Source organism: Macrotis lagotis, chromosome 1 (genome assembly GCF_037893015.1).
Source record: "Macrotis lagotis isolate mMagLag1 chromosome 1, bilby.v1.9.chrom.fasta, whole genome shotgun sequence".
NCBI lineage: Eukaryota > Metazoa > Chordata > Mammalia > Peramelemorphia > Peramelidae > Macrotis > Macrotis lagotis.
Window position 1 is genome coordinate 50,941,873 of NC_133658.1, and position 18,192 is coordinate 50,960,064.

At 42.2% G+C, this 18,192-nt stretch overlaps 1 protein-coding gene across 1 annotated transcript in view; it reads right to left on the reverse strand.

Moving 5' to 3' along the window:
• CPNE7 (copine 7) overlaps positions 1 to 18,192 on the reverse strand; it is a 42,867-nt gene that overhangs the window by 22,096 nt on the left and 2,579 nt on the right. Inside the window, exons 2-5 of the mRNA XM_074223026.1 lie at positions 9,189 to 9,371; positions 8,112 to 8,186; positions 4,337 to 4,411; positions 3,925 to 4,008 (exon numbers count right to left, since the gene is read on the reverse strand). Coding sequence (XP_074079127.1) covers positions 3,925 to 4,008; positions 4,337 to 4,411; positions 8,112 to 8,186; positions 9,189 to 9,371 — 417 coding nt within the window. The remainder of the gene's footprint in view (positions 1 to 3,924; positions 4,009 to 4,336; positions 4,412 to 8,111; positions 8,187 to 9,188; positions 9,372 to 18,192) is intronic.

Below are 18,192 nucleotides of genomic sequence, written 5' to 3' on the forward strand. Positions count from 1 at the left end.
CATCAAGTGTCTCAGCATAAGCTATATATCAAACCCTGGGCACCCTTCTGCAAAAAGGGAGGAGGGAAATTAATTTTCGCAACAATAACAAAAATAAATCTTGACAAATACAGCTTTCCCCAGATGCAATGAATTGCAGCAGGTACCAGATGACTGGAGTCTTCAGTGGGCACAAGAAGATCATGTTTCAGATCTGGATTTCAAATCCAAAGTCTTGGATTAAAATTTTTGGCTCTGGTCCTTCCTCTGCCTCTAAGCTCTGTGTGTTCAATATCGGGTACTGAGCTCAGTCCCATCCCCTTGGTTCCCCCTTCTCCACCAATCAGGAATTCCCTTCCATACCAATCTGTGGCCAAAAGCTAAATTCTCAGACCCTGGCAAGATTTCCTGAGCGTAATAATCTATGTGGTACCCTGGAGAAGTCATTTCACTCTATCTGGCACTAAATCTATGATCTTATTAACTTTGCTCTTAAAGTTCAAAAAATACAATCAGGATAACATTGTACACAGTCACAGCAACATTGTGTGATGATCAGCCCAGATTAGTAAGACATTGATCCAAGATCATTCCAAAAGATTTGTGATGGAAAATGTCATCCACATCCAGAGAAAGATCGATAGGGTCTGGCTAAAGATCAAAGCAGACTATTTTCACTTTTTTGAATTTGTTATTTGTGTTTTTTCCCTTAGGGTGTTTGATTCCCTTTTGTTCTGATTCTTCTTTTACTACATGACTAATATGGAAATAGATAGATAGATAGATAGATAGATAGATAGATAGATAGATAGATAGATAATAGATATTAGGGTTTTTTGGCAAGGAAAATGGGGTTAAGCGGCTTGCCCAAGGCCACACAGCTAGGTGACTATTAAGTGTCTGAGGCTGGATTTGAACTCAGGGACTCCTGACTCTAGGAACTGTGCTCTATCCACTGCTGCACCTACCCACCCCATGGAAATAACATTTAAGATAGTAATACATGCATAATCTAAATCAGATTATTTGCTTTCTTGGGAAGGGATAGGGAAGGGAAGGAGGGAGAAAATTTTGAATCTTAAAAAAACAAATGTTGAAAAATATCTTTACATGTAATTGAAAAAATAAAATATTATTAACTGAAGTATAATATACATACTAAAGATAACACAAACCAAAACAGCATAAAGAGGCAATTAGAGGGGCGGCTAGGTGTAGCAGTGAAAAGAGCACTGACCCTGGAGTCAGGAGTACCTGGGTTCAAATCCAGCCTCAGACACTTAATAATTACATAGCTGTGTGGCCTTGGGCAAGCCACTTAACCCCATTTGCCTTGCAAAAAAAACTTAAAAAAAAAAAGGAAATTAGATCCAGACTAATTGTAATGACCAATCCTAATCCAAGAGAATAGATGATGAAATATATATCCCTCTTCTCAGGAGAGGTAGGGGACCGCAAATTTGAAATATGGAAGACACTATCAGACTAGTCAGACACAGTGGTCGTTTTGGGGTGGCTTAAAGATTTTTTTTTTCACAAAAGACTAGTTCAATGAGGCACACAAATGAACATTTTATAAAAACAAAAAGTATCATGGAAACTCAAAAAGACTTTTTTTTTAGGTTTTTGCAAGGCAAATAGGGTTAAGTGGCTTGCCCAAGGCCATACAGCTAGGTCATTATTAAGAGTCTGAGACAGATTTGAACCCAGGTACTCCTGACTCCAGGGTCAGGGTTTTATCCACTGCACCACCTAGCCACCTCCTCATGGAAACTCAAAAAAACCCCATTTGTTTAAAAAAACTTGTTGCTTCATTTTTACAGTCTAATAGAGTGAGTAAACCATCATTAGCTGTTCCTGTGTATGTATGTGATCAATTTATGATAAAAAGTATTCCTATATACATAAATATAAATTCCATCTTATCAATAATTAATACAAGAACCTCTTTTTGCATTATCTTGTGCCATCCTGTATTGTGATTACTATCATCTGCAGATTCAGGTAGTGTGTTAAGAATTGTGTGTGTTTATAAATATATATATATAATCCAAATATATATATATATCCAAATATATATATATATCCAAATATATATATATATATATATATATATATATATATATATAGCCATGCATTTGCTTGTTTCAGACTTGTCTGACAGTCATGTCTGACAGTTCATGACCCAATTTGGGGTTTGCTTGGTAAAGATACCTGAATGAATTGTCATTTCCTTCTCCAGCTCATTTTCCACATGAGGAAACTGAGGCAAACAGAATTAAGTGACTTGCCCAGGGTCACCCTGCTAGTAAGTGTCCCAAGTCAGATTTGAACTCAGGAAGCTGAGTCTTCCTGACTCCCTGTCCAGTACTCCATGTACTATGGCACCACCTAGCTGCCTATGGATATGTTTACATACATAAGTATATATAAAAATATGTTGTCTCAAAAGTCTTAGTTCCATTTCAAGCTAATAAAACTTAAGCTGCTTGTTTAGTTATTTTGAAGTTATTCAGGCTTGAAACTATGCTGAGATTTTTGGGAGAACACCATGTGTATGTTGATGTGATAATGTAGTTTAATCAGTGTATATATAAGTCCTAGTTTGCCCCTTTTTTTTGCTTTGTATTATTCTGCATATTATTTGCATTCACCTTTCTTTCTGGATCCCAGCTTCTTCCTATGTAGCATAAGAGGATTGGAATGGTCGATCTCTCCGATGCCTTCCAGCTTTAAAATCCTCTGATCTTATGGGATTGCACTGCATCTAGGGACCAGCCTCTTCATTGCCATTCCCCAACTTTCTAGGTTATTTCCTATTTTCTTCTATTGCATAAAGCACATAGAACAATTCTAGGACTAGACTAGGAAATCAACCTGTGATTCCACTGAGAGCAAGGAATTCCTTCTACCATACAGATCATCAATGCATAGTCTCAGCAATATTTAGTATTACAAAGATACTGAGAGCACATAGAGGTTAAGTGACTTGCCCCAGTTACCATATTTAACTCATGTCAGAAAAAGGACTTGAACCCAGGTCTTCCCAGTACCATTTCCTCCTTCATGGTTGTCCCTCCAAAATAATTATAAACATTAGGTTCAAATTTGATATAAGGAAAAACTTCTCAACAATCAGAACTGTCCAATGATTAAATGAATTCTTCATCACTGGAAGTTTCTCAGCAGAAGCAACAAAGCTACTTTTAAGAGATTATTTGTTTTTGAAGAAATTCCTATTTGGGTTGGATGTTGGCATGGATAACAACTGAGATTTCTTCCAACTCTGAGATTCTGGTGACCAATCACTTACACTCACTGCAGCTCCTTTATAAATTAGTGCATAATATATATTCTCATGTTGGAAGGATGGAATGCCTTTGTAAACCTTTAAGCTCTATATATGAAATAAGCAATATAACTATGGGCTGTTATTTCTTCTGGTAAGCTCAGGCTATCTTCTTCTCATAAAAGAACTATTAATAGCCACCACTGTAACCTTTACATTCCTCATTCCCCTGTGAGGCAACCCAGCTCTGGACCTAGAATCAAGAAGACCTTATTTCAAATCTAGCCTCAGACATTAGCTGTGTGACCTTGGGCAAGTCACTTAACCTCTCTTTGCCTCTGTTTTATCAAATGGGAATATATATATATATATATATATATATATATATATATAGCACCTACTTCGTAAGGTTGTTGTGATTAAATGAGATTATATTTGTGACTGACACAAAGTAGGCACCATATAAATATTTCTATCCCTCCCTCCTTTACAAATTTCATTCCCACTTACATCCCTCCTTCATGAATTGACATGTTCATGTTACAGGGAAATAAAATTACATTAACCTGGTATCTTTGGCCATATATTTCATCTACCCCAAATGTAGAAGAAATACTTCCTTACCACCTTCTAGACAATGACTCCCTATAGCTCACCTCTGTCCTGTATACCAGCTGCTCACTTTGATCATCATTGATCCGGTAGATTTCCAGGAAAGGATCTGATTTGCTAAAGAGATCCTGGGTAATAGCAGAAGAGAAATATAGTTGTGGGAGATGTTTGTTGGTGAGGGGGGGGGGAACCAGGGAAGGGGGAAAGAAATATCCAGGAGGGAAATCATTTTATCTTTATGGATCTCAATTTGTCCTATCTGGAAAATTGGAAAGAATAATATTGGGTTTTCTGCTTTTAAAAGTAGTGGCTTAAAAGAAAATTAAATTGAAAGGTAATAGCTTAGGGGGAAAAAAGAAAAATTAAAAGCAATCATTTTTGATAGGTACCTATCACTGAACTTCTGTTCTTTCCAGAATGCCAACCCTGAGGGAATTTCTATTCCTTTCCACTTACCTTGTCATCAAGCTTCTTGGCCCGGAAGGAGAGTTCCACGTAACCATTATTACCAGAGATCTCCTCTGCTATCACCTGGGGAGGATGAGAATGTTCGAAGATCCTAAGACTCTGGGATAGAAGGTGACTTCCAGGTCTTCTCATTAACTTCCTTTATATTATGGATGATTTCCCAGAGTCCAACCAAGTCATCTGGGTGGCACAATCACAGAAAGGCAAGTGAAGGGGCAATGGCTGGAAGAGACCTCCAGACCTCGATTAGGGTGTAGAGGAAATACTCACTGAAAAACAGGAAACCTTACCCAGCTCTGCCTATAAGTAACTGCATGACTATGGGGAAGCTTCTTCACCTCTCTGGCCCCAGTTTCAACATTGTTAAAATGGAGATCATGATGCCTGTTCCACTTAATTTGAAGAATAAATAAGATTAAATGAGAATGTGTGTTTAAAAGTGCTTTGTAGAGTGTAATTAGCTATGCAAATAGGTCTAAGAACAAGTGAAGAGAGCTTCTCTTTAACGCTTATTAGCTTTGAAAAGCCAAGGTTTCCCACTGCATCCAGGACCATCCCCGGTTGTCCTGAGTCATATCTGGCCACTGGACTCAAATGGCTCCGGAGGAGAACGTGAGACCGGTGACTTTGCCCAGAACCTCTTCACTTAAATGAAAATCACTTTCATGTCATGGCATCACCTCCCTGATGTCATGGCGTTCTTCCAGAACGAAGGAAGGACAAACAAGCCACAACAACAGCTATGTGCCCATGGGTAAGTCAATCAACTCTTGAGACCCATTTCCTCACTGTAAGAAGAAAACAACTATATAGCACCTAGCTCAGACTTGTTGGGAGGATCCACTGAGATAATGTATTTAAAGTGCTTTGTAATCCTTTAAGCTTTATATAAATGTGATTATTATTAATGCAAAGGATTGTCCTCATGATGGTCATTCATTATTAATGAATCACATTCCAATGATATAAGACCTTATTCATGTGTCTCATCTTGGAATGAGGATGCCTTGTCCTCTCAAAGCCTTTGGCATATCTTGGCAAGCAGGATGTCTATCTATCACCAGAGGACCAGTACAGCTAAGTTATAAAAAAAAAAAAAAGAATCTTTGTCACATTGGCCAAGGTTTTTTGGTCAAAGAACTCACAAAGCCCATCTGCAAACACTCAGAAGTGTTATGAGAACAGTCATAGAGGTAAACAGAATGATGGCCTTGGAGTCAGGAAGACAGCTTCATCTCTTGCCTGTGACACTAGCCGTGGGATCATAGGCAAGCCCCTCACCTTCTCTGATCTTCAGCGTCCTCATTAGTCAGATTCAAATGAGATCGTGGACAAAAAGCATTTTGAAAACTGTAAAGTGATTCATCAATATCATTTGTTTTAGTTATTGTGATTGGTAAAACAATCGACTACCTATCTCCCCGCATGGATTCTTGAAGTATTTTAGTGGAGGAGGGGGAAGTTAAGAGTAAAGTAAGCTAGAATCTATGGGATATCTATCACTGGTTTAAGAAATTCATAGTTCCATAACTATTATGCAATATAGAGTCCCAGAGATGTTAGGTGCTTTGCCAATATGTGTCAGGGGCCAGTTCTTCAATCAATCAATAAACATTTATCAAGTGCCTGCTTCCCAGTAGACACTGTGCGAAGTTCTGGGGATAAGGAAAAGACAGTCCCTGCCCTCAGGAAACTCACAGCCTATTGAAGAAAACAACAAACAAACATACACACACACACACACACACACACACACACACACACATATACATATTTACATACACACATATAGATTATATATATATATATATATATATATATTTACAAACAGGTTAAACAGGTGATAACAGAGGGAAGGAAATGAAATTAAAAGAGGTTGGGAAGGGCATCCAGTAAAAGATGAAATTTGAGTTGGAAATTAAACAAAGCTAAGGGGGGCCTTCAGGCAAAATAGAGAAAGGAGTACATTCCAGACTTGGGGAACAATCAAAGAAAATACCTAGAACCCAGAGATGAAATGTCTTGTTTGTGGAGCAGCCAGGAGGCCTAGATCATTGGATGAAAGAATACTTAAAGGAGTATAAGGTGTAAGAAGACTGGAAAAGTCTATGAGGGCTCTATTATTAAGGTTTTTGATAGCCAAGCAGAGATTTTTGTATTTGATTCTGAAGGTGACAGGGAGTCACTGGAGTTTGTTGAATGAGGAGTGACATGGTTGGTCCTATGCTTTAGGAAAATCATTTTTTTGACTGAATGGAGGATGAATTAGAGTGGAAGGAGAGAAGACAGTTGAACCCACCAAAAGACTATTGTGATAGTCTAGGTATGAAGTGATATGGGCCTGCACTGGAGTGATGGAGAAGAGGGAGAGAAGATGATATACCTGAGAGATTTTGCAAAGTCCTTGGCAACAAATTGTACAGGTATAGAAAGCAAGATGAGAAATAATGAAACTAAATGAGAAAAAATGGCATCTAGGTTGGGTCAGAGGGGTTTACCATATACAGCAATAGGGAAGGCGATTGATGTTTGTCCTTCATTCTCAAAAAAGACCATGACATTGACAAGGAGATGCCATTAATGACATGAGCATGAATTGGATTGAGTGAGGGGTCCAGTGGCCAGATATGGATCAGGATGACTGGAGATGCCCCTGGATGTGAGGTAATCAAGCTGAAGAGACCTATTAGAAACAGAAAGGGTAGAAGGGCAGGAAAGTTTAGGGAGAAAGGTAACGTTTGGTTCTAGACATGTTGAGTTTAAGATGTCTACTGGACATCCAGTTCAAGATGCCTGAAAGGTATTCAGAAATGTGAAACTGGAGGTCAGCAGAGAAGTTGGAGCAGGATAGATACATCTGAGAATTTTCAGCATGGAGACCATAATTAACTCCTTGGGAGCTGATGAGATCATGAAGGGAAGTAGTTTAGAGAGAGAAGGGAAGAGAGACCAAGACAGAGCCCTGTTAGAGATAGAGATGGAAGACAGGAGAGAGCAGTATCCCAAAATCCTAGAGAAAAAGGACAGGATGATCAACAGTGTCAAAGGTTGCAGAAAGGGCAAGGAGAATGAGGACTGAGAAAAGGCAAATAAGAGATGACGGATAACTTTGGAGAGAGCAGTTTCAGTAAAATGATAATATCAGGAGCCAGATTTTAAAGGATTAAAAAGAGAATGAGAGAAGAGAAAATTGAGTTACCTATTGTAGTCAGTCTTTTCAAGGAGTTTAGCTGCAAAGAGCAGAAGAGACATAGAATATTAATTTGTGAGGATGGAAGGACTAAGGGAAGGTTTTTCTAGGGTGGGAGAGACATGGGCATCTTTGTAGGCCGTGGGAAATGAGACAGTAGAGTTAGAGTTTGAAAGAAAGTAAATGACATCTGAATGTTGGGGGATGAGGAAGAAGAATGAAGAAGGAACATATCATAGTTTCAATTTTTTTTCTGGAAAATATGAGGTGAAATTCTCAGCTGAGAGCCTGTAGGGAAGAGGGAGCAATAGGCAACTTCAATCATCTTGACATGATGACTCTCCTAAAGTGGGATAATTAATAATATAATAATAAATAAGGAACGAGGAGGGGCATGTTTCTATTGGGTACAATCTCCTAGGCCTCCAGATAAAGGGCACAGGGAAAGATGGATGATGGAGTTACCAGCTCCCAGAGAGGATGCTTCAACTTCAGACCCTTTTGTGGGAAAAGCAGATGGAGAGGGATAAAGGAAGCAAATGCAAAGGGCTGAAGAGCATAGAGCACTCATACCGTGATGGTGGATTTGCCAGCATGTTTGCCATTTTTAAGGAGCAGGGCTCTGGTCATCTTCTTTTGGGCCACAATCTATAAAGAGAAGAGGAGGAGTCCCATTGGTGGAGGAAAGCCGCCTCTAAAAAATATTACCCTGCTCTACCTTCTAATTCTCTTATCTATATAACTTAGAACTTCATAATATCAGAATTTCACAGAATCTTAGAAATGGATGGTCATCTCATCCAGTCTATACCCAAATCCCCTACAACACCCCCCAAAAAAGAAACAATCAAGTATCTGGATTCTTCCTAGGACCCCTTGGGATGGGTGCCCCATCTCAGACAGCTCATCTGCTTTTGGACAGCTCCAACAAATCCAGTTGAAATCTTCCTTTTGCAACTTCCACCCACCCATTGCTCCCCCACCCCCACCCAGGGGCCAAACAGAACAAATCTAATCCCCCTTCCATAGAAGAGCCTTTTAAATTCTAGGAAACAGTTATCTTGTGAATCTAATGCTATTGGCTTCTCTGTAGTACTTATCTCTCCAATTAGACTGTAAGTGCCTCTTGGGTTGAGACTTTGACTAATACTGTTTTCATCTACCACTCCCAGGGCTAATCCATCTACCCTTGTTGCTTTACACAGAAATATGGGGGTGAAGGGGTGATAAGCACTTTAATGAGTCATCTCTCCAAAACAGTTATTTTACAGCTCCACAGGCACCTCCTAACCTTATAACCCAAAGGAGGAAATTTCTAGCAGAGATGTTCAGATGCTACCAAGACTTCCAAGCCAGAAAGAGGTAAGGAGGCCCTCAAATCCAATGGTGTAGCCCACATCTAGACAACAAAAGTTGTCTAGAACAACACTAATGAATGTCTCCACCAGTCCCTTTCAAGACCCTCAGGTCATTCTTTCTCTCCCTCTCTTCACTGTCTTCACCAAAGAGTCTAGGGGTGATAATAGGGGTGGCTAGGTGGCGCAGTGAATAGAGCACCGGCCTTGGAGTCAGGAGTCCTTGGGCAAGCCACTGAACCCATTCCCTTGAAAAATATTTTTAAAAAAGAGTCTAGGGGTGGGAGATAGTTACCTGCCCCAAAGTGCACTCCATGCCTCCCAGGAAGTCATCGTCCTGAGAGCCAATGCTGCAATGTCCATGAATGTCGTAGGCTTCAAAACGAAGCTTCTGTACTTCCTCAAAGTAGTAGTCCAGGGTGAAGACCTTGGAGAACACCGGGTGTAGGCTGCTCTTGATAACTTCAGTCCTGTCCACCTAGAAGCAAGGCAGCACATTGGAGCAGGGCCAGCCCCTTCCTGATTTCCCCAGAGAGGCCTCCTGATGACTGAACCAAGTTTTTCTCCCCTTTTTTCTCCCCTTTGACCCTCATTTCTTTCCTGCAGGACCATGAAGAGATGCAGAGTCCCATGGCAGCATCTTCTAGGTACAAGGGAAGAGAAGTGTTTATAGAAGTTTCTTACAAAGGTTTGAGAAAAGACACTAGGCTTGGGCTCAAAGGACTCAGCAGCCTAGGATTTGGAATGGGAATGGCCATTAGAGATTTTCCTTCATATTACAGATGGGCCAACCAAGGCCCAAAGAAGAGATCCATTCAAGGTCACGGGACACAGAATTCTGTCAAAAACAAGATATCTGACTCTGAATCAAGGGCTTTTCCTTTTATAACCCTCTGCTTCTCACAGGCCTGGATTCCAGACCTAAATTTGATACTTAATTTACTAGATAGACAGTGGAAAGAATGTTGTTTGTTGGATTCTGAAGGATCTGAATTCAAATCCTGCCCTAGACATTTTCTAGATATATAAAACTGGGGGCAGCTCCGTGACACAAATGGAAAGCACCCACCCTGGAGTCAAGGGAACTTGAGTTCAAATCTGGCCTTAGGCAAATCTGGCCTTGGGCAAGTCATTTAACCCCATTGCCTTGCAAAAAGAAAAAAGAAAAAAGAAAACATCCCCAAATATATATAAAACTGGGCAAATCACTTAACCTTTCTCAATCTCAGTTTCTTAATATGTAAAATGGGAATAACATTACCACCTACCTCCAGGGCTTAAAGATCAAATGAGATGAAACTTGGCCAGTGCCTTGTAAACTAGTCATAAAGCTAGCTATAATGTTCGTTAGTTTAGCTTAGCCAACATATTTAAAAGGTTACTAGGAAGGGCAGTGGAGCTGGAGTCAGCAAGACCTGAATTCAAATCTTACCTCAGATACTTACTAATTATGTGACCCCAGGCAAGTCATTTAGCCCTTGGCCTGCCTTGGTTTCCTCATTTGTAAAATGAGCTGAAGAAGGAAAAGGCAAACCACCCAAATATCTTTAGCAAGAAAACCCCAAATGGGGCCATGAAGAGTCAGACTTGACTGAACAAAAACGTATTTAATCTCCTTGACTTGCCCTAATATCAAAATGTTTTTGGTCCACTTCGAAGGGATGTTAAGAGGATTAAATGAGATAATTATAACTGAAAATGCTTTCCAAGGGTAGGGAGAAAAGCAACACAGTCTTCTCCTTTCTTCCCTCTTTCCCTTCCCTTCTGAGTTCCTCAAATCTGTACTTTCCATGCCCCAACCACCAGAAGGTAGCTTTATGCTTTCCACCATACTCCCCAACTGAAACCCAAACCCTAAGTGAGTGTCCTTCCTTCTCCTGCTTCGTCCGAGGTGATGAAAGACCTCTCCAGCCCAGGTGGCCCATGGTTCGGATACAGGCAATGGGAATTAGATTACCATATGGTAAACCAGGGGCCTGTCACTTCTTCTCTCCCTGATACTCCCTCCCCTAGCATTAAGCTTCAGTCCTTTGGGGGGAAAAAAAAGTGGAAATTGAATGTAAATTCCTTGAGGGCAGGAACTGTTTCAGGTTTGGGGGGGGATTGGATTTTGGGGGGGAAGGGCTTCTTTATTTTGTATCTTTAGAAACTAACACAATCTGGCTAGGGTTTAAGAAATGCCAGTTGAATGAAATGAATTAAATGGAGAATGATGGACACAAGAAGGGACTCCCACATCATATTATTGCAGGGATGACTCCCAAAGGAAATGCTTTTAAGAGCCACAGCTTGGGACTCATACCTGGTGGTTCCAACTTTGACCTTTCAATGGACCTTTCAGCTCCAGGATCCTCCAGCCACAGTCTAACAGCATCAACATGGTCCACAACAGTCATCCCCAGAGACACTGGCAGAGCATCTATTAGAGCCTGGAACTAGTTAAGGTCCCAAACCATCCATTTTCAGTTGACCACTTCAGGAAAACCCAGGAAAAGGGGGACCTGATGCAAATCTCTCTAAAGCTTCATGTTTTCCAAGAGTCACCAAATCACTCAAAGGAGGCTCTCCTCCCTGGGTACCAGTTATCTCTGTCCTGGATATTGTAATAGCTTCAAGGTCAAAAGACCTTCCTACTTCTAGTCACTGCCTTTGCCAATTCATCTTATTACACAACTGACAAATATATCTCCTAATATGACGATCTAATCATTTTGCTGCCTTGCTCAGAAGTGTTCACTGGCTCTCTATTGCCTGTAGATGAACATATAAACTCTTTATCCTGGATTTCCTAAGTTCAGAAACCTGGCCCACTTGCCTCTCCAGCCTTGTTTCACATTGTTCTCTGTCCTGCTTATTTCTGTTTCAACCAAACACACCATTAGTTATTTCCCACCCAAACAGGTAAGCCCCACTGGAGTCATACTCCTCCCTCCTCTCTGCCCCTTGTCTTCCTTCTAGGTCTTCAGGACCCAGCTGAGATCCTGCCTAGGTCCTGGACCTAGACTACAAGAGACTCCTGAATGAAGAAAGTCCCTCCACGAATGTAAATTGATGTCTTCTAATGTAAGGTTCTGGGAAATGACTTGACCAGGATTACCCAGTCTGTATGTATCAGAGATGGGACTCAAACTCAGGCCTTCCTGTCCCTGGGGCAGGATATCTGACTCCTCCTCCACCAAAAATGATTCTCTAGTTTCTCATTTCTTGAAAATGCTCCTAATTTATCCTCATACATAAAATATTTGTGGATGGTTTTAGATAGACACTGCTTATTATATTAAAGAAAACACCATTTATTCCTATATTTTCTAGTGTTTTTCATAGGAATGGATGTTTATTTTGTCAAAGGCTTTTTTGGCATCTATTGAGATAATTATATGATTCTTGTTGGTTTTGTTATTGATTTGTGAGCACTTTGCCTAAATTTCTCTTCTTCCTCTTATCATATCTGACCTTAAATTATGCATATTTGTATGTGTGTATATATATGTGCTAATCAGCTAACTTATCCTGTACCAATAAGAATGGAATAAACATTTGTACCAGTCTTTGCTAAGCCCTTTACAAATGATCTCATTTGATCTACTATTTCATTTGATTGCTCTTTTATTGAAGCACTGGGAGTTGAAAGATAAGAACCAACAATTTTTGTCCTCAAGAAGTTTATAGCCTGTCTGTGTGTATCCCCTCTATAACACTTATACACACACACACACACACACACACACAGACACACAGACACACAGACATACACACACACACACACACACACACACACACACACACACACACACATACACCCCAGGTTAAAGGCTCATCCTAGCAGATTCTTTGGGATTGAATGTTTTCATTCCAAGCACTCCCAAGGTCTTGAAATGTAGAAAGCACCTTTAGGTCTATTGTACTACAGCCTGAAAAGAAGGGGTGAAAAGGAGGCCATGTCTTGTCACTTCCCCAGAGGGTGGGAAGTCAGCCTTCCTGCCCCATTTTCTAGGTGAACAGAAATAGAAAAGGAAAGACAGGTAGGTAGCCAAGCTTACACTAAAGTAGACACTTCAGAGTTAAGGGCCAGGGCAGATCTGAACTTCCTGGACATGGGGAGGGACTTCATGGAGTAAAAGATGAGTTAATACGCAATAGATCCTGGTAGAATTCTTTAGTCCCATTCTTAATTACTGTAATCTCATGTATATTACTTCTGAAATTAAATTTTTCTCCTTGAAGATCATTATCTTTGCTTCAACTCAAAATGGGAGAAATTGGGCAAGGGAAAGAGGGAAAGTGGGATTTGCAGATCCTTGGAGTCGGAGTTCTGGGCTCTAGAGAGTGAGATTGGGGCTCAAGTACTAAGGATCAGTCCTAGCAAGAAAGTTGAGTCTCCTAACTTTAAGGGAAATTCAAATTCCTCTAATCCTGGTTTGAGATTAGTAATGTCATAATCACTGCAGTGAATGGGTTAGGAATCAGGAAGACTCATGCATATGAGTTCAAATCCAACCCTGGACACTTAGGATCTTTGTTACCCTGGGCAAGTCACTTAACCCTATTTACTTCAGTTTCCTTATCTGTCAAAGGAGTTGGAGAAGGAAATGGCAAACCACTCCAGTATCTCTGCCAAGAAAACCCCCAAATTGCATCACAAAGTCAGAAATAACTGAAATGACTGATCTATAATAACAATGTCATAATCCTCCCCACCACACAGAGTAGTAAAGATAGTAAATAGGCATGCTCTCTCCTGAGCAGTTAAAGACTGGAGTGTTTCAAGGGAAACCTAGAGAGAAGGTCTGGGCTCTTTCTTTCCTCTGAGAAGCCTATTTTTTTCTTTATGGGAAGTAAACTTCCTGGACAATCAAGATGCTCATATGTCCACTTCTCTAGATGACACTAACTCCCTGGGGTGACCTTGGAGAAATCATAGAATTTAGAACCATCTAGAACCATAGAGATGATTTAATCCAGGGTTCTTAATTTTTTTGTGGTTCATAGACTCCTCAAATCATATTACACATACACATACACACACACACACACACACACACACACACACACACACACACACACACACACATATATATATCTTTTATATATCTTTTTTTAAATAATTGAAGGAAATGTGAAACTTCAGTTTGGGATTAGTGAAAACAAAGATTTTTTTTAACCATCTAAGGTCATGGACTCCCTGAAATCAATCTTAATCATTCCTTCCTTTTTACAGATAGGAAACCAAGGTTCAGAAAGGAAGGATTAGAATGGCCAAAGACATAGATAATTAGCCTTCTAACCCAGGTATCTTGACTCCCAATCCAGAGCACTTTTCCCTACACCCTTCCCTTGCTTCTGAGCCTCAGTTCCTCATCTGTAAGATAAAGGGATTGAACATGATTATTTCTAGGGGTCCTTTCAGTTCTATTATCCGTGGTCTTAACTAAATCACTCACCCAACTAGAACATGGAGTGAAGGATATTTGAAGAAACTGGTACTCTAGCTTGGAAGAACCCAACTTGGGTTCCCTTTACTCTACCTTCAGCATGGTTCTAGGTCATAGGTCAATTATAGGGATTCTTTTTTGTATCATGGACTTTCTGACATTCAGTGAAGCCATTGATCCCTTCCTAGAATAACAATTTTAAATGAAGTAAATACATAGGAGTAGAAAGGAAATGATTATATTGAAATAAAGATGACTTCCCCCCATCCAGGTTCACAGACCCCCTGAAAGCTATCCAGATAGATCCATTGGTGTTCTATGGATCACAGGTTAACAGTCTCTGTTCTAGTCTTAACCTAGTCATTTTTCATCAGAGTAAATTAAGGTCTAAAGAAGATACAAACTCGGGTCCTCTACCATAAAACGTATTGAGAGATAGAGCTTTCTACTGCCCCACATCCTCCTATTTCACCCACAGTGAGCTCCCAGCCAGCCAGCCAAGTGGAGTGGAACAGCTGCCAAACCCTCCCCACCAAGGTTCATCCTAGCTGGGTCCCTTTGTTCCCATCTCTCCCTTTCAGACCGTCAGCCACCCCACTTAGGCTTGCAAGCTTTGCTGTTGCCAGTACCTTCAAACCAAGAGATAAACTCCATCACCCAAAGCTCTTCTGGACAGAAGGGGTTCACTTTTTTAAAGAGTAGAGAATGAAACTGAACCCAAAGTGATAAGTTATAGAAATCAGAACTGGAAAGAACCTTCTATATCACCTACTTCAAAGTTTCCATTTTACAGATGAGGGAAATGAGACCTGGAGATTTGAACTAATTTACTGCCCAAGGTCAGTTAATGACAGAGCAGAGATGGGAAATTGGGTGAAGTTACTCAGTAGTGATAACAGTAACCGTGACTCTCAATTAAGGAAAACAAAAGTAGATGTATGACAGGTAGGTATTGGTGGGGAATGGACTCCTTGACACCAGTCACACTCCTCTGAAGAGGTGATGTAGTACTCTCCCTGACCCATTCTGCCTTGGGACTTGAGACTAGGCCTAGATTTACCCCTATTAAGTTCAGAAGGAGAAGGGGCAGCTAGGTGACATAATGGACCAAGGACCAGCCCTGGAGTCAGGAGGACCTGAGTTTTAATCAGGGTTTAGACACTTGATCCTAGCTGTGTGACCCTGGGCAAGTCACTTAACCACATTATCCCATAAAACAAACAAAAAAAAAAGGATGAGACTCCCCAATTCCACAGGAAAGCTCTCACTTAAATAGAGGTGACAGACCATTTAATGAATAAATACTACCTCTTGATAAGGAAGCATAAGGGCACCAGAGAAACCTTAGCCCTTGAGCTGAGAGTGACTCCAAACATCTGGAGACATCCCTGCTCTATATTCCTGAAGCATCAGCTACTCCCCTAATCTTGCCACAGTGAGCCTTCGGAAGCCCCTCGAATTTTCTAAGACATGAGAAGCAGCACCATCCCCTGGGGTCCTGTGACCCCATCCCCAGGAGCTCCTGCTGGCCCTCCAGGAGGTAGGATTCAGTCACATTTGCCTCCTTTCCTTCCCCATCCCTTCAAAAAGCTCCTGCTGCTTTTCCTTTACTTCCCTTCTCTAAGTTCTGACAGCAGGGCCTGTCAAACAGAGCAAACAGACCACACGCTCTGGGGTCCCAAGACAGGGGTCTGAGATACACTGATGCACCTTTCCTTCTGGGTCTAGGCTGCTCCCGACCCTTCCAGGTTCATACCCTGCCCTCCCAAGCAGCTCCCCTGCCCCAGTCCCCTTCCTCAATGCGTGGAGGCAGGTACTGCTAATTCATCCTTTTCTTCTGCAGCTTCTTCCCAACTCCACCTCAGCCTATCCAGTCAGAAGAGGAGAACAGGAAAGAAGGTGGTGGGTGGATGGCTCTATGGATGGATGGATGGATGGAGAGGAGCAGAGAGACAAACCACAGCCCATTAAATGTGTGGTTGAGTCATTAGAGGACCTGACTGGCAGTTCCTGGGCTTTGGGCCCAGGAACCCCGAGGCTGGGGGCAGCTCCCCAAGGGTCACGAGGCCCGCAGTGCGGTCCATGGCCCAGGGAGGAGCTCAGAAGAAAGAGCAAGATGCCCCTGAGGGACTCTTTTGCTTCTTGGACTGTGGAAGAATATCCATTCAGTGTGTGAGAGTCCAAAGAAATCCGATCTCCAGTCAGGGAAATTGAGTCCACCAAGGACTGAACATCTTGGGATTTCCAGAACAAATTGGGGAGTGCAGATCATGGGATCTAGAGAAGAAAAGGGGCCCCGGCAGGTGGGTCCCACCATACTCTCCCTCGATCAAGTGTGACTTTGGGTGTCTCACCCTCACTTATCCCTTCAGCATCCCAACTGCCCCCTGGCTCAATGCTCTGGATCAGGGAGGTAGAGATCAGGCCTCCTAGACAGTATGGTTTAACTGAGTCAAAGTGGAGAGAGCCCAGAGAAAAGTGAGAAGCCTGGGTAATAATTGGGCCTAGGATGTTAGAGCTAGAAGTTCATTTTAGAGGTCATCCAGTCAGATTCCCTCCTTTTATATACAAGGTAACCAGAGTCTAGAGACTGAGAGAAAACAACTTCTGACTTTCTCAAAATTACAGAGACAAACTGAGCCTAGAATCTGAGTCATCTGACTCCCAGTCTAGTGGTCTTTCCACAGGACCACAGGGTCTTAAAACCCCACAGCCTCCTATTCTCCTGCACTCAGAATCAGAGAATTACAGTAGGGCTGCAGATGAATTCTCCCCAGATTCAGGGGATTGGGGCAGTCAAGACATAATTCCATTAATTTAGGAAACCTCAATTTGCTAAAAGGGTGGCTTCTAAGAGATCTTGGCACCCCTTCCCTAGATTTCTTCTGTAGACCCACTTCCTCTTGCTTCCTCTCCTTTCACTGCATCTAATAGCCAGTGAATAAAGCCACCTTGTACCCTCCCCTTCTGTTCCTCACTCCCCATTTGAGAAGAAATGAGACTATAGATTCTTCCATCCTGGCCTCCAGAATGGAAGGTGGTGTGTGGTGACTAGGGTCCAAGGAAGGTAAGAAGCAGGCTTGGGATGGGGCTGATTTCCAGATAGAGTTCTGGCCTCCCCACCAAGAATCTCCCATACACAAAACCAGGCTGCCCAAAACATGTCACTCCTTGCCCCAGGTGGTTTGAATTCCCTGGTTTCTTTTCAGAATATTCCCCACAGCTTGGATTTCTAAAGCAATGGGATGGAAATTCATTAAGAGCTCTCCTTCCCCATCCATCCAACTTGGCCCTCCTGCATCGGATCTCCAAGGGCCTAAAGCCTCTAGTGTAGCCTCAGCGAGGGAGCTCACCAGCCTGAGGTCAGTGGGGCCCAGGGAGCTCCATTACCAGCCTCTGCCCAGGATCAGCCTCTGTCCCGAGCATCCCACACTGAACCAGCTTCCCTGACCACAAGCCCAACCGCTGGCGCCATGGCTGTCAACCTGAGCCCAGGGCCTCCTTGGGCTCTGGGTGGATGCAGTGGTGACCAGGAGGCTGACCGTCAGACTGGCCACACCCTGGATGGATCCAAGGGGGCAGAAAGGACTCGGGGCTCCCCTCCAGGTGCCCAGTCCTGCCCCCTGGCCTCTGGGGCTGGTGGAAAACGGAGGGACTGGGAGCATGAGAAGGTCCTCCCAGAGCTGAGAAGGCTGGAGGTAGAAGGTGGCTCTGAGCCCTCTCCCCAAGCAGAAAAGGCTGACCATAGAAGCGCTTCTCCCCCATCAGGAAAACTGCCCACCTCCCCCATCCCGGGGCAGACTCACAGAGTCCCAGGCACCATCCCCAGGCATCCCACACCACTCTCCTCGGGCTGGCCTTTGCCAC